We start from the raw sequence: 27,151 nt of genomic DNA on the forward strand, positions 1-27,151 counted from the left end.
AGGATTCTCCAATTAAAAGACATTTCTAAACTTGCATTAAAATTCTTCAATCTCAAAAACATTGAGAATTGCAGACTTTTTCACCAAGGTCATACTATCTCCACAAAATAAACAAGCTGGGTGAATTTCTGTGATGTTAAGCCACTGAAGAATTTTTAGAAGTTTTATGACACTTTTACTCTTTTTATGCCCAATCCAATAAAAAATGACAGACTCCAGGGACCACCCAGCAAAACCCCTCTGTGGGAGTCAGTCACTGATCCTAATCCTGATCTCAGATGCAGACTCTGTCATTCAAAACATTTAAGAATGTTATAGGAACAATTTGTAAATTAACATTATTGACAATCCATAGTGTTTTTAAATCAATACTATAAAAATTATGTTCATGTCATGCAAATTGCTTTAAAAAATATTATACATATAAAATACTATGTTAAAATTAAATATGTCAGCTGTAAAGGTGAAAAAGTAGGTAACTAAAAGTTCACAAATAATCTTTTTTCAGATTTTGTGTGTTTTCTCCTCAGCCAAAAGCCTCAAGATTCACTTGCAGCAGCCTACCTCTTCATTTATGTTGGATTGCTCTTTAAACATTAGAATATCTTGTAATAATAAGTTAAAGATTTCTCCTGACACAAGTCATTGTTGATTTCACTGTTATAGGGAAAAGGCTCTAGGGCGGCAGATAAGGCTGTTGCCATGGTGATGAAGGAGATACCGAGGGAGGAGTCTGCTGAAGAAAAGCCCCTCCTTACTATGACATCACAGGTGGGCAGACCCATAGGGTTCCTGTAGGAAGCTGACATATGTTAATCTATCAGACATTGTGATTTCTAACTAGCAAAAAGAAAAAAAAAACAAAACATTAACTTGAACCAATTTTTAAAAAACACAGTTTCAATGAAATAATTATACAATATAAAATGAAAACCAAAATTGCTAAAAAAGGAAAATTCCATCATTTAGTCATTTGTGGATATTAATGTTCATTACTCAACTTTAGTTTTAAAAAAATGTATATGCAAGTAAACCATGTTGCTTCTTTATAAAGGAATCTTGTTAACAACTTTGGGAAAGAAATAACAATTAAGCTAATGGTACATTTGAACAACAACAACAAAAAAAAAATCAAATTCCTGTGAATAAATACAAGTTCTATTGTATACATATGTCAGTTTACCAGTAGAATATCTAAATTTTCTTAAATGTTAAATATATTTATGTTGTGACTATGCATACTACATATATGTCTATACATATTTATGTGGATACCTAATTTACAGGAATGAGCCAGAAGTCCCTGAGTCCCCATGCAGAAAATGGCATTTGTGACCTTTCTTATATTTAGTGACCTTGAAAACAAAAATATCATCTCTATTATACACACATGAGAGCCATTTTCAGCATTTATTATTACAAGTATAGAAAAAAGTTTGCATTTGTATGCAAAGACACGCTGAGACTGTGAATCCTGTATGTCCTCAGGGACTTTTGAAACACCCTGTAAAATCCACATAAATATGTATAGTATACTCATCACCACTCTGTGGAACTATCAGTTTTAAATTTTTAAATGAAAAATATTTTTACTTGCATTTATCTTATAATTTAGATTAGATTGTTAAACATTTCTTTTTTTCTGTAATGCAATAGTAAATGCAGTGATTCAGTTCCAATTATATGAACATGTCTAGAATTAGAAACATGTCCATTTACAGTCCTCATGAAAGGCATTTATATCAAAAGCTAAATTATGGCAACTTATTTTTAGAATATCATCAGATCACATCCCCAGCTGCTGCCAACATGTGTGGTTTTATTTTATTCTAAACACTGTGTTGTAAGTAATGGAAATCATAACAACATACAACAATCAATTTTGAATAATAAAAAAAATTATTAAAGATTCCTAGGACTTTGGGTTAAATTTTATATTGTGAGATTTTTACCCATAAAGAAGAGATGCTTCTTCCCAGTCACACATAGTGGTAGTTACAAAGAAATATGCTTTATATTTACCAACGTCTCCATTCTTTACTTAATTTACATAGTAAAACATGTACAATTTTACATTGATCTCCTACCCTTTGTAGGATCCATGTCCAAAATACGCAGCTCAGAGTTCCTCAGGTAAATGCTAAAGGAGGTGAGAACTAGTTGGGAGTTCTTGGCTAACGACAGAGCCATATTCATCAGTAGAAGACCTATCCAGATTTGCCATTGGCATAGTTGTACTACAATATCATTTCAGATTATCACAAGTTAGGACAGGCCCCAGGACCTAAGATTCTTTCCCCCAAACCATGCAATGCTATGTGCTTTCCAGTAATCCCTTTCAAAGGTCCAAAATTACCATTATAACCTACACTTGAATTTAAAATTTAACACAAAATACATTTTTTATTTTTTTAATTTAGAAAAGAAACTGTGATTACCATTTTTTCATATTCAGAACATTTGTGTGTAGCAAGTTCCTTCTTTAATCCCTGTCTAATGTTTCATTAACTGTTTTTGAGGTTCTAGTTACAATTTTACTGCATGAAGATTATGTAATGCTTTCTTTGGTGCATCATATTCTTGTTGCATACTGGCTAGTTTATGAATCAGCAAACAGTTCTGATTCATAAAACGTAATGCATCTGTTGTGATGATAATTTTATGGAATTAATTTAGTGACAGCTATGATACAATTATTTCTCAGTCAAATACAGCTTTATTAGTTGACATACTTTTTCCACTATACACAAGTGGCTTCTTCCCTGCTATGCACCAGTGGCGTGCACAAGCCAAAAAGCAGCAGAATGATCTGAAAAAGTGAGTACTTCTCATAGCAACCATAGCATCCAATCCGTGTACCATACCACATTCTTACTTGTTATCCTGTGTGAATGTATTAGTGTCTTGAAATATGTCTGTCCAAGCATCTCCTGTATAGCCCCTTCTGACATAGTGCTACATACTACTGACTACATTGACTCATCTTCATCACTGGTATGTCAATGCCAGCTGCCCATTCATAGATTCCAGATGTGTCTGAAACTAATTGCTGCTCTCTCGATAATGTCCTTAGAATAACCATAATTGATAAAGTACAAAATAAGTTCTTGAAACACTGAGTCCTAACTTGTTTACTAACTGTTCAGTTAACAGGTTGTAAGTGTAGAATAGTTTTTATTGCAGCATTTTTTGTATTTTGTGATTATTACAATCACTTTTAGAGAGATTTAACCAAACATAATCCAGTGAAGTCATTTATAGTACACTGAACAAATTGAACTAAAACGTGAGAGTTGGCCAGATGACCCGAATTCAGAAATTGCTAGGCCCTCTGAGAATTCCTCTTTTTGTTTACTTTCATTATTAATTCTGTATTAGCAAACAATATGTTAAGCACTTCATAGAAGCTCAGTTTCATGCTGTCCTAGACTAACACTTGAAGTCAAGCAGTATGTAAACAAGTGTGCATTGATGAAAGGTTTGAAGGAAAAACAGTACGTCCTCAAGTCTTTGAGGGAAAGAGTTTCTCTAGACCTGTGCTGTCCAATACAGTAGCCACTAGCCATGTGTGGCTATTGAGTGTTTTGTGACTACCCATAATTGAGATGTGCTAAAAGTATAAAATACGCACCAGATTTTGAAGATTTTATTCAAAGAAAAGTAATATAAACTGTCACATTAATAATGTTTATGTTGATTACACGTTGAAATGATCATTTTTTGGATACATTGGGCTAAAGAAAATATATTATTAAATTTATTTCCTGTTTATTTTCAATGTTTTAAAAGCGGCTACCAGAAAATTTTTAATTAGCAAGTTCTCATTATTTCTATTGCACAGCACTCCTCTAGACTGTAATAGTATAAATTAATCCAATTTGAGGAAGAAGGAACAACTATGTGCCAAAAGATTGCTTATATCATAGAAAAAATTATTATTCTTTATGAAAATGAAATTGTTAGCAAATATTTTTTCTCATAAGGAACCATCAGAAATTTCCATTTTAACCACATCCCATAGCACTTTTTTAAGCAAGATATCTATAGAGTATAATATCTGAAAAGTGTGTGTTTCAGATCTCTTCTTGCTAAGGGAATTTTTTCTTCTTTTTTTTTTTTTTTTTTTTTTTTTTTTGCAAACTCAACCCTTGTTTTTCTATCTGTCCCCACTCCTGATACCTAGATACTGATATTATTTTTGTGCCTTATAAACATAAAAAGAATAATGTCCTTGATTGGAAAAAATGTTCTCAAGGCTGCTAAATATAGCATTGTTTGGGTTTCTATTACCAACTTGAAATAATTGCTTTATGTTCTCCTGCCTGCCTCAATGTTAGGACTACCCAAGCTGTAAACAGTAATATCTATTTATTTCCCCATGAACAGATCCACATTTTTTAAGTCTAACTATCCTGTCAGGAAAATATAGTCAGTTGGTTGACATTTAGACCAAGTCAAAGAGTTGCAAGTTATTACATGGTTATCCTTTACTGCGGTGGGGGGAGGAGGCAGAGCAGAACTATTAGTACGATTACTAGCTCACAAGAAATTACTTTGGTCGGGTGTCAGAGTTACCATGACAAAACTCTCAAAGTCTAAATATTTAAAGGATGCATCCTAATGATTTAATTAGTTGTCTTGGGGTTTCAGTGGATTGAGTCAGTTAACTTAGTTTTGACATGGTCACTATTTTGATGGGCACCACACAAATTTCTAAACTTGCATAGGACTAATAAAGCCATAAACAAGTAGTTCAATTATGAAATTATGAAAGAAAACCTATTTTAAAATGACACATACTTTGCATCAACAATGTCACAAATAATAAATGAATTTTCAAAATGCACAGATATACTTATTAAAATCATATTTATGCTTTTATATAAAACAAAACAATCTTAAATTTTTCAATTTATTTAGATGAGGTAAGATACATGGTATATTATTACAAACTTTTTAAATTAACAGTTCAAATATGAGATACTTGTAAACTATTTTTTAACTTATTAACTTTAACTTTTGAACTTTTAAAATTATTAAGTACTAAAGTGTTTAAAAATAAAAAGAATATTTTACTTTAAACTAAAACAACAGTTTGAGATCAACAATCTGAAGTGTAAAAATTATGGAATAATGGATTATTATCCTTTACAGACATTGTAAAATGTATTTTGGTCTGGTGTTAAATCTTGGTGATATAAGTTATTACAAACCTTTATTTAGCTCTGTACTTTTTAATGAAATACCTAAGCAATATATTGTTCAAAGATAAATAAACATATTTAAGTCACAAAACAAACAATATAAACATACACTGGAGCTTAAGTAACAGGCAGTATTTAAAAGCAAAATACTCTACTTTCATCTTGGTTAAATATTCCCTGTAGCTTAGATTACATAATAATTTAATTGTTAACACTGAAATTAGAGAAATCAAGTTGAACTAAGGCAAATGCACTTTTAGATAAAGCTTTCCAAGAGGCAATAATTTATTAAAGCTGATATTATTGTCTGCATTCCGTGCAATACTAAACACTGGATGTAAAATAAGAACCAATTTGATCCTGTGGTGGTTAATAGTTGCCACATCAACTGACCAGTCTAAGTCATAAGTTAATTGAAGGCATTTGGCAGAATATTTCATTCACAACCTATGATTACAAGGAAAGTATAAATGTTCAATAGTCTTTGTGAATTCTGGGTGGCAAGGAAACCCCTACATGTAAATGCGCAGCTTTCTTACTTCTGCTCTTTCTTTTTGTTTCTATGTCCATTGACCATGTAAGGTTCTCCCTCAAAATCTTCAAATTTGAATCTCTGAATTAAAATCCCTGAGGGAGGGGCGCCTGGGTGGCTCAGTCGGTTTAAGCGCCCGACTCTTGATTTCGACTCAGATCGTGATCTCACAGTTGTGAGATCAAGTCCTGCTTCCAGCTCCATGGGTGGAGCCTGCTTAAGATTCTCTCTCTCCCTCTACCCCTCCCCTGCTTTCTCTCTCTCACTCTCTCAAAAAATAAATAAAATAATAAAACAGAATATAAAATATAAAATAAAATAAATAAATAAATTCCTGAGTGAGGTAGTAATGTTTTCTTGAAGTATCACTGGCCTCCCATTTGCACTGGGCCATGTCCTTCTTCCAAGAATGGCATGGGGCAGGCCTATGCCCTTATTTTTCTCATTAGGCTTTCAAGCTTTGCATTCTTGACTGTTTGGTAAAAGCCTTGCATTTAGAAATGAACCTTTAGATAACTTTAAGTTTCCAAACATTTAAATGATGTAACCCTGGGAGAAAATGAACTTAGATTCATGGTTTAAAGCCTGCCAGGAACTTGGTAAACATTTCTGAGGACCACTGGCCTGTCTGTGAGTTGATCAAACCCAGTATGAAATTGGGGATGCCCATGTAATCATTCTTTTGTACAATTCACCATTCAGTTAGTCTGTAAATCAGTCAATGTTTATTAAACTGCTGCTATGAGATACAAAAGTTACTTGGATAAGGTCTCTAGCTCCAAGGAGGTCATAGTCTAGTAGGGGAAAAAACAGGTGAAACTAAAGTTATAAGACTGGGTAAAACATGGCAAGAAGGAGATGCTCTAAGAAGACACTCACTGCCTAGTGCTGAAGAAGGTTCCCAGACAATGTGCCAGTAATGGGATCCTGAAAGAGAAGTAAGAATCTCTGACCATTAGAAAGGCTTTGAAGTGTTTTAAATATTGAGAAGAGGAACAAAGGAGAATAAGAAATGAAAATTTTAAATGTAAACAAAGTAAGAAGACAAAGACCCTAAAAACTAATGTAGTGGGTCATTTTGACTCAGATCTGATCATCTGATTAATCCAAATTGAAATTACTCTAACTCAATTATTTTTAAAAATGGAAACCTTTTGACTCACCTTTTATTATTTTTTAACATCAATATATTCTGTACTCAAATGATGAAATGAGGTAAGTTCATAAAGTGTTTTCCAACTGAAGGAAGTAACTCTAAGAGAAAGTCAATAAGTCATATCCTACCAACGAATAAGGAGAGAATAGATTGGTCTACAATTTGGAAGCAAAGTTTAGAGGAACTCTTTGGGAGATTCAGTTCATTTTGCAAGTTCCCTTTAGGACCTAAAAGATTTATTCTCAGGTCACCATAGGAAAACCATAAATTTGTTTGAAAATGAGGAGGGGGCATATGAGAAGCTATTCTTATTTATACAAATACAAATAAAATAGGCCTTAGTATGGCTAAAATAATGATTCCCAAATTCATCCAACTGAAGACACAGTTCAAAATTGGACAGTTTGAGGTAGATATTTTTACATCCTCAGTTTCTGCAAAGTCACTGTCCCATTTGGTAGGCATTTATTGATCACCTCGTACATGAAAACATTCTATTACAAGTAGTGAAGGATATAAGTATGAGTAAGACATAGCCTCTGACCTCAGAACTTGTAAAAGATTTCGTGATATTTCTTGTTTCATCTTCCCTATCTCCATCAAAACCAAAAAACTTTCAATTCCTAAATTACCTTCCCATGATATCTGAAATCTGGCCCTTTATCCTCTTCACCCCAGAGACCTGCCACCATCCCCTACTCCACCCCCAGAATTTCCCAACAGTTAAACTGTGCCCCATTTTGAAAAACACAGACTCAGAAAGTAGTTTGTTATTTCCTCTTTGATTTGTATCTATGCAAGAAAGTCACAGGAACAGCTCAGTTATGGAAATTAGACAGATGTAACAACTCCATCAGTCTGGGTTTGATGTGTGCTCAGAAACAAGACAGTAGGTGTGGAAGAAACACAGACCTTATGAGGCAGAGGAGAAGCCATACCTCAGTCCTGGACGCCATAGGGTCTCTCTGAACAGCCCCCTCTTTGGTATTTCTTTCTTCTTATGTTGGGAAAAGTCTGAGAATGCTAGAAGTACTTTCTCCAGAAAATAAGTCTGAAGTTTCATGAAGAGAGAGGCTCCAAAAAAATATTTGATAGATAGACTTACCTAAAAGGATAAGGCCTCTCAACTGCCTTTTCCTTTGTTTTTCCATTTAGACATTTTTATGTGGACAAAAGTATTTCTAGAAATATTTTTATCAAATTAAGACTATAATTTTTAATGTTTACATCTAAAAGTACCTACAGAAATCTAACACCCTGGTCTTCTAAAACCATAGTTAATCCAGGCCCATTTCACACATTTACTCACAGAGCTGTGATATAAGAATTATTATTAGTCCCTGTTTACAAAGGAATTTATATCCAAAATGAAGAAAAAAATAAAGAAAATAAGACTTCATCTTTATTTTATGTGTCTCTGAAAATGCAGACTTGCAAATCAGTATTTAAAAATCTAGAGGTTTTTAGGCACATCTTTTTCTTAAGTAGAAAACTGGATGGTTATGTCAATTTTGAGATAGGCCAATATAAAAACTCCTGAAAAAGGAAAACAGTTAATTTAGGAATTAACCACTTGCATGTCATGATTATATTTCTTCCCTTAACCATGGAAGCAGAACTTAAGGAAGTCTGGATTCTAAGAGGTGCAGAATAACTGAAAGTTAATAATTGGCTGCCACTGCTAATTAGAGACCAACTAAAAATCAAACTGAAAGATTTCTAAAATTAGAGAACAAGCCAATGGGAAAATACAATTGAATTGACAGAAATCTATTTTACATATAGATTTTCAGAAACATATCCACTGGATACCTATATAGTTAATATAGCAATATTTTCTACTCTCCCAAAATAATGTTTGTTATGCTCTACAAAAGCATCCCAAGGAAATGTAAGAAGGATATGTGCCCATAGATGTCTTGAGTTTTTTTAGAGAGAGAGAAAAGAAGAACTTTTATCCACACACATACAGATCTCTGTGTGTTTATCACATAATACTGATGGCCCATCCTAAACAGAATGTGTCACCTCAAAGTCTGGGGCCAGTATATCAGGTCTCAGTAGTGTTTTGTCCAAGTGAAGAGTGGGATTGGTCCTTAGGAACTGTGATTCATTAGGTGTCATTTTCCACATATTGAAATTAGAATTCTAAAACAGTACTAGGAGAAAAAAAAGGCTTGAGCTTTAAAAACTGAAATTGGCTGCATCCAACATATGTTGACAGTGCTAAAAGGCTCATTCCCCATCCCTTAATATCTTTTTTCTTTCTTGCCCTTACCCCTTTATTTATTTATTTATTTATTTATTTATTTATAAGCTTGCTATTCTCATTTTGTTGCAAGGCTACACTTAATTCATCTGATTCTGCAGTGTAACAAAGCCCTTTGATACCTGTGTTCATCTGTTCTCAGCTGGTGAATGAACAGCAAGAAAGCAGACCCCTCTTGAGTCCCTCCATCGATGACTTTCTTTGTGAAACCAAATCGGAGGCAATAGCAAGGCCAGTAACGTCCAACACAGCCGGTAATTCTTTCACTTTTAACTGGATCCTCAAGTAGAGCTAATTTTCACTATAGTGAAATGCATATTTTATTTCTATAATGCATTTTAAGTAGAATAATGTTTGCAACCAATGAAAGCTTAGAATATATACTATTCAACATAAAATGGTAAATCACTCTGTAATATAAAAGAAACTGCAATGTATATTACCCAACCAATTTTGCTGAATATTAGCAAATGAATCTCTTCTGTGCAGATTTACATCTTTGCATCTCAAGTCACATTACAAGGAATCTTTAAAACAAAAGCATCTATTTCAGAGTAAGGTTTTAAAGTTATGGCTGGAAATATTTTGTATGACAAAAGTCCAAAAATGTAGGCAGCCCCTTCAAGCAGATTGAAATGACAAAATTAAAAGTCCTAGAGACTTGAAATGTTGAAGAGCCGATTTTTCTGTCATGTAAATGTGTTACTTGTTTCCTCTTACAATGATTTCTTTGCATATTCTTCTGGAATTAAAACATACCCAAACAGTGAACTATCATCTGTGTAGGCACATACATATAGGCACTAATAAGTATTCATCCAATGAGTGGATGCAGGATCCCACTGGTATGAATCACATCTTCTCTAGTACCCTCTGCATTTGCCAATTCTCACTGATGCTAAAACTAAGTCACTTAGGGCCCACCCCGAGGGAGCTACATAAGATGTGACGCAAAAGCTACTTTTCACCTTCTGTATCAGAGACAGCCTTTCTGCATTGATTTTATTCAGTCACCACTCACATTCAAAGGCATCTTGTTCAAATAAGGATGAAAAAATGATGTTCAGAATCAAAGAACAAAGGCTATGTTAGATTGCAGGAAAGAATTTAATGGAGAAAGGAGAGAACAGTTACGTGCTGCCTTGTTAAGTGCATCCATTTCCCCATCATGTCCTCAGCTTGCTGTTTCCTGGTATATTTTCATTACACTTTTAAGTAAATGAAGAAAATCACGAGTGAATGAAATTGTGGGGTTTTTAAATGCTAAAAATTACAACGGCCAAAGTTAACACAAGATAGAAGCTTTATGCAGGAGTATAGTCTAGAGTGTCTGGAGTCACAGTTCACAATGTCAAAACCCAGCTGTGCCACTTAGCAGCTCTTGTCCTTGGGAAAGTTGCTTAACTAAGTCTGTTTCCTCATCTATAATGGTAACATCTCATAGGTTACTTGGGAAGATTAAATGAAGCAATCTACATAAGAGCTTAATACCATGTAAGCTCTAACAGATGTTACCATTACTGTTAGGTATCAGGTTAGGAAAACAGTATACCCAATGCTTCTCTGTTCAAATGCATTAACTTTCTTTATATCACACCAAAGCAATCATTTTCTAAATTCAACTATCACTTTGAGTAATCAAGCAAATAAAATTATACTTGGCACATTTAAGCAAGAAATTAGTAAGTTCAGATTTTACCTGATCAAATTTATCCTTCTTATCTATGAAACTAGAGCTCATTCCTCCAAAACTGGAGAGGAGCTTTGTGTCTCTCATTTCAGGAAAATCCATGAGAATTGGATGCACTGAGAAGTTCCCATTGTTCTAAAAAAAAAAAAAAATCTGCAAAGGATAGAGTTCTCAGATCTTGATTCCAGTACCTTATGCACTTTCCAACTCCCACTAATGCTAAAATTAAGTCACTTAGGAAGGGCCCACCAGAGACAGCAACATAATACTTGATTCAAAAGGCACTTTCACTTTGATTTTTCCAACCTATGAAAGAGATATATGAAATATTGGAGAAAAAATTCAAAAGAAGATGTAATTTCTTACGATTGCAATACTACAATATTGCCTTCTGTATACGTTTTCTAGACTTTCATGACAAGATACCACAAATTGAGTGGATTGAACAACAGAAATTTATTGTTTTGTAATTCTGGCAACTAGAAGACCAAAATTAAGGTATCAGCAGGGCCACCCTCTCTCTAAATGTGCTCAGGAAGAAACTGTCCTGGGAAGGACAGAAAGGAAGAAACTTTCCTTTGCTGGTAGTTCATTGGCTTGTGGCAGCATAACTGTAATCTTCACATGACATTGTTCCTGTGTGCATGTCTTCCTGTGTTTGTCTGTCTCTGTATCCAAATTTCCCTTTTTCATAAGAACACCAGCCATATTGGATTCAGCACCTCTTCTACTACAATATGACTCATCTTAACTAATTATATTTCCAACAACCCTATTTCCAAATAAAGTCACATTCCAAGGCACTAGGGGTTAAGACTTCAACATATGAGTTTTTTTACGGGGACACAGTTCAATCCACGGCACCCTCCAAAGTAGGAGTTCAAGAATAATGGTATTTTGAGATTGTGAGGTTTTCTTCTCTTGTCCTCATCACTCAGTGCATCTGGGTCACACAGATTTTTATCCTGAAGGAATACTCTTATTTGATAGTGTGTTTTTTTAATCTTAAAAGTATATCTCAAGGAGGAAACTCCGTATTTTTTAATGCCTAAGAAATACACTTTTTTCTTAAATGTTATAGAACCTACTATTGATATCTCAATATGGAACATTATTATACATCTCTAAACAGGAAAAATTTTAGCATACAAACACTTTGGAAAGAATTGCAATCTGGTCCAATAATTTTATAGCTAAGGTTTCTGGGGAAAAGATATAGTTACTATTTTCTATCTAAATTTTTAATAAAAAAATAATTTGAAATAGAATATTGTTATTTTATAGAATACTATGAAAGTACATTGACAAATCAGGACAGTCTTTGAACATTGTCTGTTACACCCCAAGTATTATGTATATCTTTATGCTTAAGGAATGGATATTAAACAATCTTGGAGTAAAATATGGAAGAAAACCTGCTTCTAGTTTGTACCAAGTCAGTCAAGAAGACTAAGAGAGTCACTTACACTTGGCATTTTCTTCCAATAAAAAATAAAGTGTGCCACCACCTTGACATTTACTTAAATATTTAAAGAACATAGTTCTTATATAAATTAGCATAAAATAAACAATATAGGAAATATTTATCTCTTCCAAATGTCACTCAAATGATAGGATTTTTTCCTCTACTGATCTTAAAAGAACATGTCAGTCTTCTGTCTCATAGAAGTTCTAAGTTATAATCTTTTTCTAAAGTATTGAATTATCTTTTTTACTTTCTGCTTGTTTCTACTTGTTCTGCTTGTTTAGGATTAACTTTTTGTCATCCAATAATGATAATATCAAGCTGATCAAATAAAGATGTTTTTAATTTTTTTGTCATTAATACCCCAAATTATCTTTAATTCATCTGTAATCTACATGGTATCTAATTCCTTGACCCTCTCAAACTGTATCCCTACATGGTAGGTAAGGTAAGATCATTACTAATATCCTTGATTTTAAAATGACAAATAAATACATATTGTCACAGATGCAAATATCAAATGTTCAGAAAGTAACTAGACAATGGATATTTTAAGATCATGATTACATTATAGAACAACGATTTACTCTAAAATTTGCAAAAATAACTTGTTGGTCTATAATCTCCCAAAAAACCTAACATATGTCAAAGTGCAGGAAAGAGTCTTTTCTAAAGACCAAGAAAAACAGGGGGTCCTTGGTTTGCATTTATCAATGTGCATAATCTAAAAAAATTTTATCCCCAAACTTGAGCCATTAGTTGGATACTATAGAAGAAACATTTTTCATGATTTAAAAAAAATAATTTCAACTCCTTATATGAGACCTGTGTACCTGTATAAGTGACCCATATGTATAAGGGAAGAGCCACCCTTAACAAAGTTCACACTCATGTCACAGCCACCCAGTTAAATATTTTAATTGCAAAGTTAGTGTAATATTTACAAAATATATTTCTATGAAGCCCAAGTAGCTGTGAACCCAATGGCATGCCTCTTGAGAGAACGTAGAAATGTAGGAAGTAGCTCTAATTACATATTCAGATAAAATAAGCAAAAATTTGTTGAATTATTTAAGTCCATTTTATCTATTTGACATCACTGGCAAAATTATTCCTAAGAGACTTTGCTTTGTAGCCACTATACTAAAGAATACCATGTTTCTAGAATAACTGCGTAGCTTACAAAACAGAACAGAGATCTCATCAGCTCCTTGTGGCACATTCTGTGGCTGCACCAATCAGGGTTGTTTCATGATCTGCTCTCTCTAACCACTCCATGTAGATTTATTCCTTAAGAGAAATACACTAGAAATCTGAGCCTCATTATACTGTAGTGGTGTAAATAGCATTGTGCTTACCATCAAAGTATCAAATCAGAGCTTCATAATAGGTGCTATTTTATTCTAACTGTTTTAAGCAGCCTAACCTCCCACAGCCCAAGTAATCTAGCATTCATAAACATCTTCAGTGCCCTGTAGGAGCCTTGCAGTTCAATACGTTGTGATCTTCAATTAGGTATCCTTGAGATAAATGGAAACAAGTACTTACATAGCATCTTACATCTTACATCTTCAGGAAATTCTATCCAATGAAACTAGGTGATTTAAAAAAGAAGTAGGGGTGCCTGGGTGGCTCAGTCGGTTAAGCATCCAACTTCGGCTCAGGTCACGATCTCACAGTTAGTGGGTTCGAGCTTCGCATTGGGCTCTGTGCTGACAGCTCGGAGCCTGGACCTTGCTTCTGATTCTGTGTCTCCCTCTCTCTCTGCCCCTCCCCTGCTCATGCTGTCTCTCTCTGTCTCTCAAAAATAAATAAGTGTAAAAAAATTTTTTTTTAAAAAAAAAAGCAGTTTTTGAGATTACCAACTATTTAAATTCTGCCTCAGACTACCCAAACTGCCAGATTGGGAATAACCAAAAAAATAATCAAAGCCGCACCAATGGAATCAGCATATTTCTTCCAGGTTCAGATAAAGTGTAGTGAGGAATGGTAACAAACACATGCTTGGGAGTGACAGGGCCTGTGTTTGCATCCTGGCATGGACACTGATCTACAAGCTGTATTAGTTTCCTATTGCTGCTGTAACAAATTACCACAAATTCAGTTGCTTAAAAACAACACCAGTTTATTGTCTTATAATTCTGTCAGTCAGCAGTCCTAAAATCAAGGTGTCGGCAGAGCCACATTCCTTCTGGAGGCTCTAAAAGAGAATTTGTCTCCCTGCCTTTTCCAGCTTCTGGAAGTACCTGGAATCCCTTGGCTTGTGGCCACTTCCTCCATCTCCAAAGCCAGCAACATAGCATTTTTAAGTCTATTAGTTTCTCTCTCTCTCTCTCTTTCTCTCTCTCTCTCTCACACACACACATAAACATATACACCCATTTTCACATCCACTGTAAGAGGTGGTTATCTTCATTTAGACACACAGATTCTGGAACTCAAACTTTAATGTGTCTAAGAGAATCTTTAAAATCTGGTTACAAAAATCAGCAGAACAATACCCCCTTCCATGCCAAGGTATGCCTCCTTCGAAGCCCAGATGGAACAGTGAGACCCTTATTTCAAAACTATTAACTAAAGTGCATGTGCATGCAACACACACACATGTACACACACACACACTTGCTAAAATGCATTTGTCTTCCTCCAGAAAGCAAAAGGCTGCATCCATCCTTGTATGCTTTTGAAATCGTAGTCCCCAGGGACTCTCTCAGCTTCAAAGCTTACCATTCAACCTCCAAGCCACCCCCTTCATCAAGTGGGTAACAAATAAGGCCTTTTGTGTGTGCCAAGCATTTGTTTCATGTTTGCTGGGAAAAGAACAAAGGAACACAGAGCTCAGAACCAACACAGGAAGTGCTCAGGCCAGTTTGGAGAGGGAAAGAATGTTACTGAGCGAAGTTTGAATATGCGGTTCACTCTTTTAGTAATTCATTTGTTCTGAATGGTGAGAAGCAGATATAGAATTAAATTAATACTCCATCAGTTATTATTCCGTAATAAATATACTTCCTATATACAAGTAGACAAGTCCTATATAATTTACTGCTAAAAAGAAGTGTAGGAGCAACTGACTAATTCCTAATTGTTTGTACAATTAGTAAAAAGACATATATGGCATTCCCGAGACTGTTACCCACTTCCTTCCTTCTGTTATAAGGAAATTTTGGTAGGCCTAGAATCTCTGCCAACATAATAGTGGCCTGGAAATTTCTGTTTAAACATTCAAAGAATATGAAATGTGTTACATCCTAGTCTATGTTGGCCGCTTGCCATGTTTAAATTTGAGACACCCAGCCAGGCGGCTTACCTCTAAAAGCCACTTCTTTCTCCTCACGTTAGGTTCTTGCTAGCCACATAACACTCCTTATATTTCAGAGCATCTTAGCATTGGAAGGGGGTTCCCATCTCCTCCGGAAGACTCAGAGGAGATAAGCTGATGCTCTCAGGCCATTTTATGATAAATTTACTTCGTAGCATCCTCTGTAACCAATATCTTTGTCTCATTCTCTGTTTTATTCCCAGTGATGTTCCCCCTTTCTGTCAGCGTATGGATCTGCTTCTTGCCCAAAATAGAAAAACAACAGGGAGAATAGGAGGAGATTAACAAAAAGAAAAGCATCACAAGTTGGCCACCAAAGAATGGAAATAACATTTGTTGAGTACCTTTTGTATGCCTAGCACTTCACATATTCAATATACAAATTAGATGGGTTAATCTTCACATCTTATCTAAAAGATAGACTTATTAATTCTGCATTTTTCAGAGGAGGAAACTGAAGCTCAGAGAAGTCAAGAAACTTACCACACAGCTAAGCAGTGGTAGAGTCAGGTCTTTCCACTTCACCATTAACATCCCATCACTGTGATTGTAATTGAAATCAGAAACTGAGAATTTCTCAATTCTGTATTGAGAATACAGCTTGACAAACTATCCTAAGGACGCTATAGGGGTGGTTAGCTCATGAGGACAGTGGTACTAAAGAAACCCAGGTTGTGAGTTCAACTGAGGTCTGACCCACCTTGAGTGCAAGGGGGGAGCAGATGGAAGAATGTTGAGATATCCACAAAAATCCATTCCCTACCAGGAGGACCTGCTGGGAGATCAAAGAAAAGGAGTGGTTCAGTCATAGTTGTAGACAGTGCCAGAAAGGGCTAACACAAGGATTTCTCTGTCACTTTGATGACTTTCCTAAACTAGCTGGGGGTAAAGTGATTCCAGGCCAGAAGTCAGCCTCTTCTGGTACTTGAGCTGGTAGAGAGGCAGGACTGGAGGGACCTTCCCTAATTGTAATTTTCCATTTCTCACAATGAGCTACTCAAACCCTGGTTACTTGCACTGTAAGAGAGAGAAGGATGAAGAGTTACAAAGCTTGCCTTTTTAATTCTCATTTGCCTAGTTTGCATCTGAACAAATGATTATTTCTGTCTTCACTAGAGTATTTAACACAATGTAATCAACCTGCTGGGAAGTTAAAGTGTAGCCCTTCTATGCCTTGTTATGTTGAAATTTAAATTTGCATATTAAACAGCAAAGGCATAACATGTGTACCTATTCATCAACTATGGATTATAAGATACTTCTCTAGTGTGAGCCCAAACAGCAAGCCGTTCTCTGATTGAACTGCTTAATTAAATAAAAAGTGATTAATAGCATTCCTTTATATCCTATATGCTTTAGTAGTTTGAGGTTTAAACACAAAGACATTTAAAAAGTTTTCCAAATCTTCCTCATAACTGTTTTGCAAACTTTCATCCCTGGTAAAGCTGGTCTAAGTCCTATTTTGTGGGTTTGTACTGTGCCAAGTAAAGGAGAACACACGGCAAACTTTCCATTCTAAACACAGACCATCTTTACAAATCAACGGTCATTTCACTTAATTTCATACTTCTGACCACAATATTCTTCTGCACCTAACTGAATCCTATTTTTAAAAATAATTTCAGAGCAGTGAGTGGGCTTATCTTAACCTCTTCCATGTTTGACAGTATTGACCACAGGCTTAGATCTCCTTGACCTGAGTGAACCCGTCTCTCAAACCCAAACCAAAGCCAAGAAGTTGGAGGCCTCATCGAAAACCTCATCCCTCAAGAAAAAGGCTGATGGATCTGAACTCATCAGTGCGGATGCTGAGCAGAGAGGCCAGCCTCTCCGAGGCCCAGAGACTTCATCCTTAGATTTAGGTAAGGTAATAGCATGTGTCGCCTGCTGCTTGCTCCTGCCTTAATACAAGGAAATTCCACAAATGACATTAAAACCATGGGAAAGGAGTAGAAAAGATTAATTCCATGTAGGAAATGGGCAGCACACACTTTTGTTCTTGGATTAAATAGCAGTTGGGGCATTCAATTTTGCATAACTGATGTGGATTCATTCATTTATTTATTCAACCCACATGTGTCAAATTCTTGATAGATGGCAGGTGCCATATGAGGCATTGGAGTTACAAGTAAGAATAACACATGAATCTTGCTCTCTAGGAGAATTTAGTCTAGATTGGGAGGTAGCCAGTTGAGAGAGAGAGAAACTAACTTTAACACAAGGTCCAGGAACAGCCATCCAGAACATGTAACATGCATGGGGATGTATCTGATACAATAGTAACAGCTACCATTTATTGATGGCTTATAATGTCCAGGACTATGCTTGCATGATTTACATGTATTAGCCCATTAATTCATCATAACTCTGAAATAAGTGAGGAAACAGGTTTTCAAATTTAAATAATCTGCCCAAGATCTCAATATAAGAAAGAGCTAGAATTTGAGGCTAGTTCTGATTAACGTCAAAGCCCATCCTGTTTTCTACTGTATATCTTCCTGAAAAAGGAAAGCTTAATTCATCTCATGCAACCAGTCAAATTAAGGTCTGCTTTATCAGGAGAAAGAAAAACGACAAGTATTTCAGAACATGTCCCCTCTCCCCTGCCATGTCCCTCTCTGAGGCCTTTGTCTTTGGAGAAAAACTTTATAAGTATCTCCAGTACTTCCTCACTATCCATGTGTTCTAGGTTTAGTCAGTTGTACAAATGAATAAATGAAATTTACACACTTATGTAAGGATATATTAAGTTCATAACAATATAACACAATAAACTTAAAAATGAGACTTTTATGTCTCTGCTTTTAAGAAGATGTTCTGTGAAGAAGTCATAAAAATACTTAAAGAACTATGGAGGACATTGACTACCTCCTATCTTTCTATAAATTAAACCTATCTTTCTATAAATTAAAAAACTGGACCCCAAGGCTGTTTAAGTGATTTATTTACAGTCACACACTTATTAATGAAAATGAACCCAGCCAAGTTCTTTAACTGTAAGAATTAAACCACGGGGAAAAAAATTGTTCTAGCATTCTCTTGACTTTCTCCATTGCATCTTTACTTTCTCTTCCCATTATTAATTCACTCCTTTGATGAACTTAATCAGTTTATACAAAACCTGTGAAAAGTGTTCCACTTTCTTCTCACCTCCTTTTAACAGTGAGGCTCATCTCTTTAAACAGATTTTTTTTTCATTTATTTCTTTTTTTTTTAATTTACATCCAAGTTAGCATATAGTGCAACAATGATTTCAGGAGTAGATTCCTTAATGCCCCTTACCCATTCAGCCCATCCCCCCTCCCACAACCTCTTCACCAACCCTCTGTTTGATCTCTATATTTAAGAGTCTCTTATGTTTTGTCCCCTTCCCTGTTTTTATATTATTTTTGCTTACCTTCCCTTAAATTCATCTGTTTTGTATCTTAAAGTCCTCATATGAGTGAAGTCATATATTTGTCTTTCTCTGACTAATTTCGCTTAGCATAATACCCTCCAGTTCCATCCACGTAGTTGCAAATGGCAAGATTTCATTCTTTTTGATTGCCGAGTAATACTCCATTGTATATATATATATATACCACATCTTCCCGGATATTTGGGTTCTTTCCATACTTTGGCTATTGTTGATAGGGCTACTATAAACATGGGGGTGCATGTGCCCCTTCGAAACAGCAAACCTATATCCCTTGGATAAATACCTAGTAGTGCAATTGCTGGGTGGTAGGGTAGTTCTATTTTTAATTTTTTGAGGAACCTCCATACTGTTTTCCAGAGTGGCTGCACCAGTTTGCATTCCCACCAGCAGTGCAAAAGAGATCCTCTTTCTCTGCATCCTCATCAACATCGGTTTTTCCTGAACTGTTAATGTTAGCCATTCTGACAGGTGTGAAGTGGTATCTCATTGTGGTTTCCATTTGTATTTTCCTGATGATGAGTCATGTTGAGCATTTTTTCATGTATCTGTCAGCCATCTGGATGTCTTTGGAGAAGTGTCTATTCATGTCTTTTGCCCATTTCTTCACTGGATTCTTTGTTTTTTGGGTGTTGAGTTTCATAAGTTCTTTATAGATTTTGGATATTACCCCTTGGTCTGATATGTCGTTTGCAAATATCTTCTCCCATTTCATCAGTTGCCTTTTAGTTTTGCTGATTGTTTCCTTCACTGTGCAGAAGCTTTTTATTTTGTTGAGGTCCCAATAGTTCACTTTTGCTTTTGTTTCCCTTGCTTCTGGAGACGTGTTGAGTAAGAAGTTGCTATGGCCATGGTCAAAGAAGTTTTTGCCTGCTTTCTCCTCTAGGATTTTGATGGCTTCCTGTCTTACATTTAGGTCTTTCATTCATTTTGAGTTTATTTTTGCATATGGTGTAAGAAAGTGGTCCAGGTTCATTTTTCTGCATGTCGCTGTCAAGTTTTCCCAGCACCATTTGCTGAAGAGATTGTCTTTATTCTATTGGATATTCTTTCCTGCTTTGTCAAAGATTAGTTAGCCATACGTTTGTGGGTCCATTTCTGGGTTCTGTATTCTGTTGCATTGATCTGAGTGTGTTTTTGTGCCAGTACCATTCTGTCTTGATGATTACAGGTTTGTAATACATCTTGAAGTTCAGGATTGTGTTGCCTCCAGCTTTGGTTTTCTTTTTTAAGATTGCTTTGCTATTTGGGGTCTTTTCTGGTTCCATACAAATTTTAGGATTGTTTGTTCTAGCTCTGTGAAGAATGCTGGTGTTATTTTGATAGGGATGGCATAAACAGAATTTCTTTTTATAAACATGCCAGAAGTGTCTCAAAGTCACCTCCTTAGCTAGAGGCAGGTAGGATAGTACTCCATATGTTCATTCCATGGGGGTTCCATGGACTCATACACAGAATTCAGAATGCACACAGCTCTTGAAACAAATTCAGGTAAAAGAACTTGATTGTTTAACTATAAGTAAACCAATGTTTCTTAATGAGTCTCATTTTTATTTAGCTGCACATGTTTTAATTAATTTTCATGCAACCTTAAAACACTGGTCTTAGGTTTAGGAGCATCAGTTGAGTGAAGTTCACTTGTATAAAACTTCTTAATCTTGATCTCTCTTCTGTCTGTATCTCATATTCCACTGTCCTTTTACCCCTTTCCCATCTCCTTCATAGACATTCAAACACAACTGGAAAAATGGGATGATGTTAAGTTTCATGGAGATCGAAATAGCAAGGGGCATCCAATGGCAGAAAGAAAATCATGCTCTTCTAGAACTGGATCAAAGGAACTCTTATGGTAAGATATTGTAATATCAGAAAATAGCTATTGATGTGTCAACTGTATGGGTATTTCTCCTATGTACTGAAATAGCCAATGAGTTAAATCAATCCAAATACTTGGTGCCATGTATAACCCCCTATGTATCAATGTTAGTTATCATAGCTTCTAAAACTAAGTATTAAATCTGAATTGTCAAAAATTCAACCAATAATGACTTTGGTAGATTCATAACCAGTATTCAATATTTCTTTAATATTTGTTGATAATTTTCTGAATGTGTAACTGAGCCGATCAATAAAAATAGGTTTATGTATGTATGTACATATGTGTGCATATTCAATATATTATATGAATGGCAGTTAAATTAAATGTTTCTGGTTACACAGGTAACCTTTTCTGACTATCTTAATCATCATTGTCAGATAATACACTAATTAAGAACAATCTGTGGATGCTCATGAGAAAAATTGGCCACCTGAATTTTACCATGTTTTTAAGTCTTCCTGAAGGGCAACATGTTTCAGTCTCCTGTTGCCCCTTGTACATCTCCACTTATTGTGACATTTCAAATTCTGTGTAAAGATCAAATCACACCTGGGTCACTGTGAGACACTCCCCTCCCAAAATACTTTTAATAAAGCAGAACTGTTTGTAAGAAAAATGGGATTGCGTTTATTTACTTTTTGTACATAATTGAACTGAATTCTAAATCAATCAGATTTAGATTATGCCTAGCACACTGCAGCCACTTAAACTTCAAACGTGGTTGTGTAAAATGATATAAAAGCTCTCTTTTTCATCAAAACTCTGATGAGAGCTTTGTTATCATGACTCTCAATGATCCAAATTAACTCAGTTTCTTGACTGTCTTCCTAGTTGAATTTGTTTCTTGATGTAATCTCCTTTTTTCATCCCCTCTAGGTCCTCAGAACACAGATCTCAACCAGAACTAAGTGGTGGGAAAAGCGCCCTGAACTCTGAGTCGGCTTCAGAATTGGAATTAGTGCCTCCAACACAGGTCACAAAGCTGATTCTTTAATCCACCCACCTTTTCTAATAGATAATTTATATCATAAATATTTTATTTAAATTTTCCCAAAAAAAAGTTTGAAGTATTTTTTTCTGTATTTCATATGCTTTCTCAGTAATCTGTCTCAAAGCTTGAGACAAAAAATGATATATGTGTCTATTTGGCTGGAACATGTCTCAACGAATTCACTATATATTTAGCACTTTTTCTTTGTTCTACCATTTACTTTTCGATCGTTTTGCAATATAAAATCTCTTCTACTCCAGTATTAGCAAAATTTATATAACAAAACACAAAAAAGAGGAACTTACCTATTGACTCTTCATTCACATGTATGCCCTGTGGACCAAGGTACTTACATATCAGGATCCTGACTGTCACATTAAAGTAAATTTCATGTTGAAGAATTAATAATTACAGTATTAGCAGCAATTATAATAGTAAGAGCTACCATTTGTGAATGCCCACTAAGTATTAGGAACTTTACTATGTGCTTTTAATATGTTACATCCAATACTCAAATAATCCTGTGAATTGTTATTAGCCTCATTTTAAGGATCCTTTAAAGAGTCTTGGTAAAGTCAAAATCCTTTTTCTGAGACACCCAACTAGTCACTGATGGAAGTATGGTATGAACTGGATCTATCTGTCCACTACTTGACCCTCAACTCCAGTGTAACTGGCTTGTCTCTAACTAGTTCTCTCCTTTGGGTAATACTACAAAGAAGGCCAAAGTCAGCCTCAATCTTTTCATTGGCACAAACACTCTCTAAGGATGCAGCCTTGATCTAAAACCACAAAGATCTCTTAAGAAATGTGTCTACATTCATGCATTCTGCAATCTAGTTGAAAGTAAGTGAGATGGAGTAAGCAAGAGAAATTTTCTTGAATTTACTAGATCAGACTAAGAGATACTGTGAGGTGAAGTAAAGGGATAATTATGATAATAGCAAATATTATTGATTGTTATGATAAAGTCTTCTAATAATACATGTTAGCTCATTTGATCCTGACAAATGGCTATATGAGGTAAGTTTATTTATTACCCTTATTTCGTAGATGGGAAACTAAGACACAGTGAGATTAGGAAAATTGTCCATGCACCCAGAACTGGTAAGCAGCCTAGAGCAGGAGGACACGGATAAGAAATGTTGAGGCAAAGGAAGACCACTGGAATCAACCACTAAGAGAACCGACTCCTGTCCCCATTTCTAACATTCACTGGAGAGGAGTGGGCATTACTGCTTCCAGGACTCTGCTGGAAAACAAGTCAGCTCACTTCCAGAACAAATAAACCTAGAAAGCTTAATGAATTGTAAATATAGCATAAAAATGTATTTTCATCCTCTGTATTCATTCTAAATGTATTTTTTTAATTGATAACGTTTATTAGAGAAACATTCTTATTAAGTGCATTAGAGATTTAGATTCAGCTAAAGTAATTGGTACTGTTTCATAACCTGGAATCCTTGGAAAAATTTAATGTAGCAATAGAACATTTGTTTCTGTAGAGCGGGAGATTTGGCACAGGTCGGCTGTGTTCTACCCAACGCTGGAGGGGCAGAGGATCAACTGGGGCCCTCAGTTGCCGTGGAGACCCACAATGCATTTATCTTGTTATTCCAATGACTGCTCCTCTCCTGCTGGTTGTCTGATTTCATCCCACTACAGCATCCTTCCTCTTGCTCGCTGGTGTGCCTTTAAGCAAACACAATGTGCTTTGGAAAATTTGTGTGGGATTCCCGATATTGTCCTCCAAAACATAATTTAAAATGCACCATGACAGTTCTGTCTAGATAAATTGTCATGAATCCTTTACAGGCTCACCAATTATATGTAAAGAATTTATCCCTTAATTTGCTTTTTTTTGTGTTTGTGACGTTTATCCATTTTTGAGAGACAGAGCACAAGCAGGGGTGGGTCAGAGAGAGAGAGGGAGACACAAAATCTAAAGCAGGCTGCAGGCTCTGAGCTGTCAGCACAGAGCCCAAAACAGGGCTCGAACTCACAGTGAGATCATGACCTGAGCCGAAGCTGGATGCTCAAACGACTGAGCCACCCAGGCGCCTCCCCCCCCACCTTAATTTGCTTTTTTAAAAACACTGCATGCTTTTCAAGATTTTTCTAAACTAGGAAAATCATAATCTCCTAGTTTTAAGTCTACCGTATGGTTAAATGAGGACAATTTCATGAATTGGGGAATTTAATCATCTGAAATACTAAATCACTCAAAGCAGCAAGAGCATAGGCTGATTAACCTAATTGTAATAAAAGACAGGAAGGTGTTTTAACTGTTAGAAACATACTGCCCTTAAATATATGATCTTTCTAGGTAGATAAGATGATGAAGGTGATATAAAAATTCAACTTAAAACTGGCTTGCAGACTATTCAAATAAACGATTTCAGCTTACCAAAACTTATTTCTGCTCCACTATCACACAGATAGCTCATGGGAAAATCAAGGAAATGTTTTCTTCTCTCTCAAACCAACATAAATTATCTTAGGTTCAACAGGTAACAGGTGAGGAGCTATTTGCAAGCTTTATTTAAAAATCATATTTCAGGGGCACCTGAGTGGCTTAGTCAGTTACGTGCCAACTTTGGCTCAGGTCATGATCTTGCAGCTGATAAGTTTGAGCCCCGCGTCAGGCTCTGCACTGACAGCTGGGAGCCTGGAGCCCGCTTCAGATTCCATGTCTCCCTCTCTCTCTGCCCCTCCCCTTCTTGCACTCTCTTTCTCTCTCTTTCAAAATAAATAAACATTAAAAAAATTTTTAATCATATTTCAAAAAAATTATATTTCAGAATCACAAAGAAAATGGAGAATTCTTATGTCAGCTCCTTTTCTTTTCAAAATGGAGAACAGGAAAAGCATAGTCTGGTCTCTTTCAAATAGTGTTTTGAATACACTAATCAGTGGCAGGAGATTATGATAAATTATATAATCTCTATGTATTTAAGAATAAAGTTTCGGGGCATCAGGGTGGCTCAGTCAGTTAAGCATCAGATTTGGCTCAGGTCATGATCTCGTGGTTTGTGAGTTCGAGCCCATGTCAGGTTCTGTGCTGATAGTTCAGAGCCTGGAGCCTGCTTTGGATTCTGTGTCTCCCTCTCTCTCTGCCCCTCCCCTGCTTATTCTCTCTCTCTCTCTCAAAGATAAATAAACATTAAAAATTTTTAAAAATAAAACAATAAAGTTTCTTGACACGCAACCATGTAATTAGTATTCCCTGAAGTTAATTGTTTAAAGAAATCATACAATCTGAAAAATTAGAAAACGCTTGAAATGTTGAGGCAAAACACAGGTAATGATGTAAAATTAGCTTTTTCTATAAGTGGGTTGAGATAGAGGTGGGGCAAAAAAAAATGAACCCAGCTTTTGCTGGAAAGTGACAGTTAAGCATTTCTTTGCCAAGTCTGGACACTGGAAGGATAGCTCCAAGACGGGTTCTTGCCAATTGAAGTTGGACTTAAGCTGCAGGAACCAGGCTCTCCAGTACTTAGTCATAGTTATGCTGCTCTCTGATTTTGCTGACCTCCACATAGAAAATGCTTCCTTCCATATAATCATAATTCCATCAAGTTGGCAGTATCCCAAGCCAGAACAACTGCAACTTTTTTTTTAATTTTTTTTTGACATTTATTATCTTTGAGAGACAGAGACAGAGCGTGAGAGGGGTAGGGGCAGAGAGAGAGGGAGACACAGAATCTGAAGCAAGCTCCAGGCTCCGAGCTGTCAGCACAGAGCCCTACGTGGGGCTTGAACTCACAAGCTGTGAGATCATGACCTGAGCTGAAGTGAGACGCTCAACCCACTGAGCCACCCAGGCGCCCCTGAACAATTGTAACTTTAAGACACAAGTGCAGATATGTTTTCTAAATTCTTAAAGGAGCAATACAACAGAAATGCATTCTTAATAGCTGTCCTATTACACACCTCATGTGTATAAATGAAATATTTCAAACATATTATTTGAAATTCTTGCAATAATCTTGGAAATCAATATCCCCATTTCTCACATGAGAAATTCACCTTAAAAAGAAGTAGCAAAGGGAAGAAGAGCCAGCCTTCAAATCACCCATCAGCTTCTAAAGCCCTGTTCCTACCCACAAGCCACCTCATATCAACTACACCAAGCTTATTCACCCGAGAGAACTCACAAACCATCTATTTCCCTTCTCATTGCAGTCCCTGATTATTACTTACATTTCTAGGATTAAGATGAGTTAAGGGATTTTAAAGAATATCACTTTCTTCCAGAAGCTTTGTAAGATAAATTAGGATTGCCATTGGATCTGAGGCCATGCACAATTTTGTGCCTCCCTCCCAAATTCATTCGGAACCTCTACTCTCTGCAATACTAATAGTTTGCATTTAAGCCCATTTCAGTTCAGCAAATGTAATTGAATGTCAACCCTCCAAAAGCTACAAGTAAGGCAGTGAAAAAATTAGAAAAAGGAGTTCAGTTATAAGAAGTATCAAGACCTTATGTCTATTAGAAACAATTAGATGGTACACTATGTAGTTTTGCTTGTTGGAAGACAGTGCAGGATCCACATCAACATCCCTTCTTCCCTCTTGACAGCACACCAATGAGGTGTGAGTGAGCTACCAATGAGGAAGGAAGCAAAGATAGAAGGAAGGAGCAAAGAAAAGGCAGAAGGGCAAGAAGAGCAGGAAGGCAAGAAGGAAGGAAAGAAATATGGAAGATCACTTTCAGCATAGTAGGAAATCTGCACATAGTAGGGACTCAACAAATACTTGCTGAAGTGGAAAAATAAGAGAATACTAACAGAGGAGAAACAACTCTTGTCAAATTTAACAATTCGAAAGTAGTGGCTAATTATTGTTTAACTAAAGAACAGATCAAAATAAAAATAACATAACAAAATTTTATTCTTTTAGCATTTCGGAAGCTAGTTTCAAAAATAATTTTTAGTTACTCATGATAATAGACTATCCCTCTCTTTTCAAAATCAGCACTGATTTGCTTCAATGTTCTACAACATAGAATTTCATAATGGTACGGAGATGGGAACCATATGTGCCCGCCTTGCACAAAGCTCTAGAAATTTGCTCTGACACATAAGGTACGACTTTTTTGTGTGTACCTTCAACAATAAATATCTGTTGACTGATCAAGAAAAAAACTGTGACCATCTCAATGAGGCAAGAGTTTATCTGTTCTGTGTAAGGAACCAATTAGTCTCAGGGCACCTGTGTGGCTCAGT

The 27,151-nt window shown here is 35.7% G+C and overlaps 1 protein-coding gene across 3 annotated transcripts in view; it reads left to right on the forward strand.

The window, feature by feature from the left end:
• The window catches only part of PEX5L (peroxisomal biogenesis factor 5 like), a 164,175-nt gene that overhangs the window by 68,102 nt on the left and 68,922 nt on the right, over window positions 1-27,151 (forward strand). For 2 of the 3 annotated variants that reach the window (XM_042903178.1, XM_042903176.1), the window contains 5 exons: window positions 667-771; window positions 9,304-9,415; window positions 17,306-17,500; window positions 20,779-20,902; window positions 21,809-21,905. In XM_042903178.1, the coding sequence (XP_042759112.1) occupies window positions 667-771; window positions 9,304-9,415; window positions 17,306-17,500; window positions 20,779-20,902; window positions 21,809-21,905 (633 nt within the window). The remainder of the gene's footprint in view (window positions 1-666; window positions 772-9,303; window positions 9,416-17,305; window positions 17,501-20,778; window positions 20,903-21,808; window positions 21,906-27,151) is intronic. The other variant, XM_042903177.1, reaches the window with a different exon arrangement.

This window comes from Panthera leo, chromosome C2, assembly GCF_018350215.1.
Source record: "Panthera leo isolate Ple1 chromosome C2, P.leo_Ple1_pat1.1, whole genome shotgun sequence".
NCBI lineage: Eukaryota > Metazoa > Chordata > Mammalia > Carnivora > Felidae > Panthera > Panthera leo.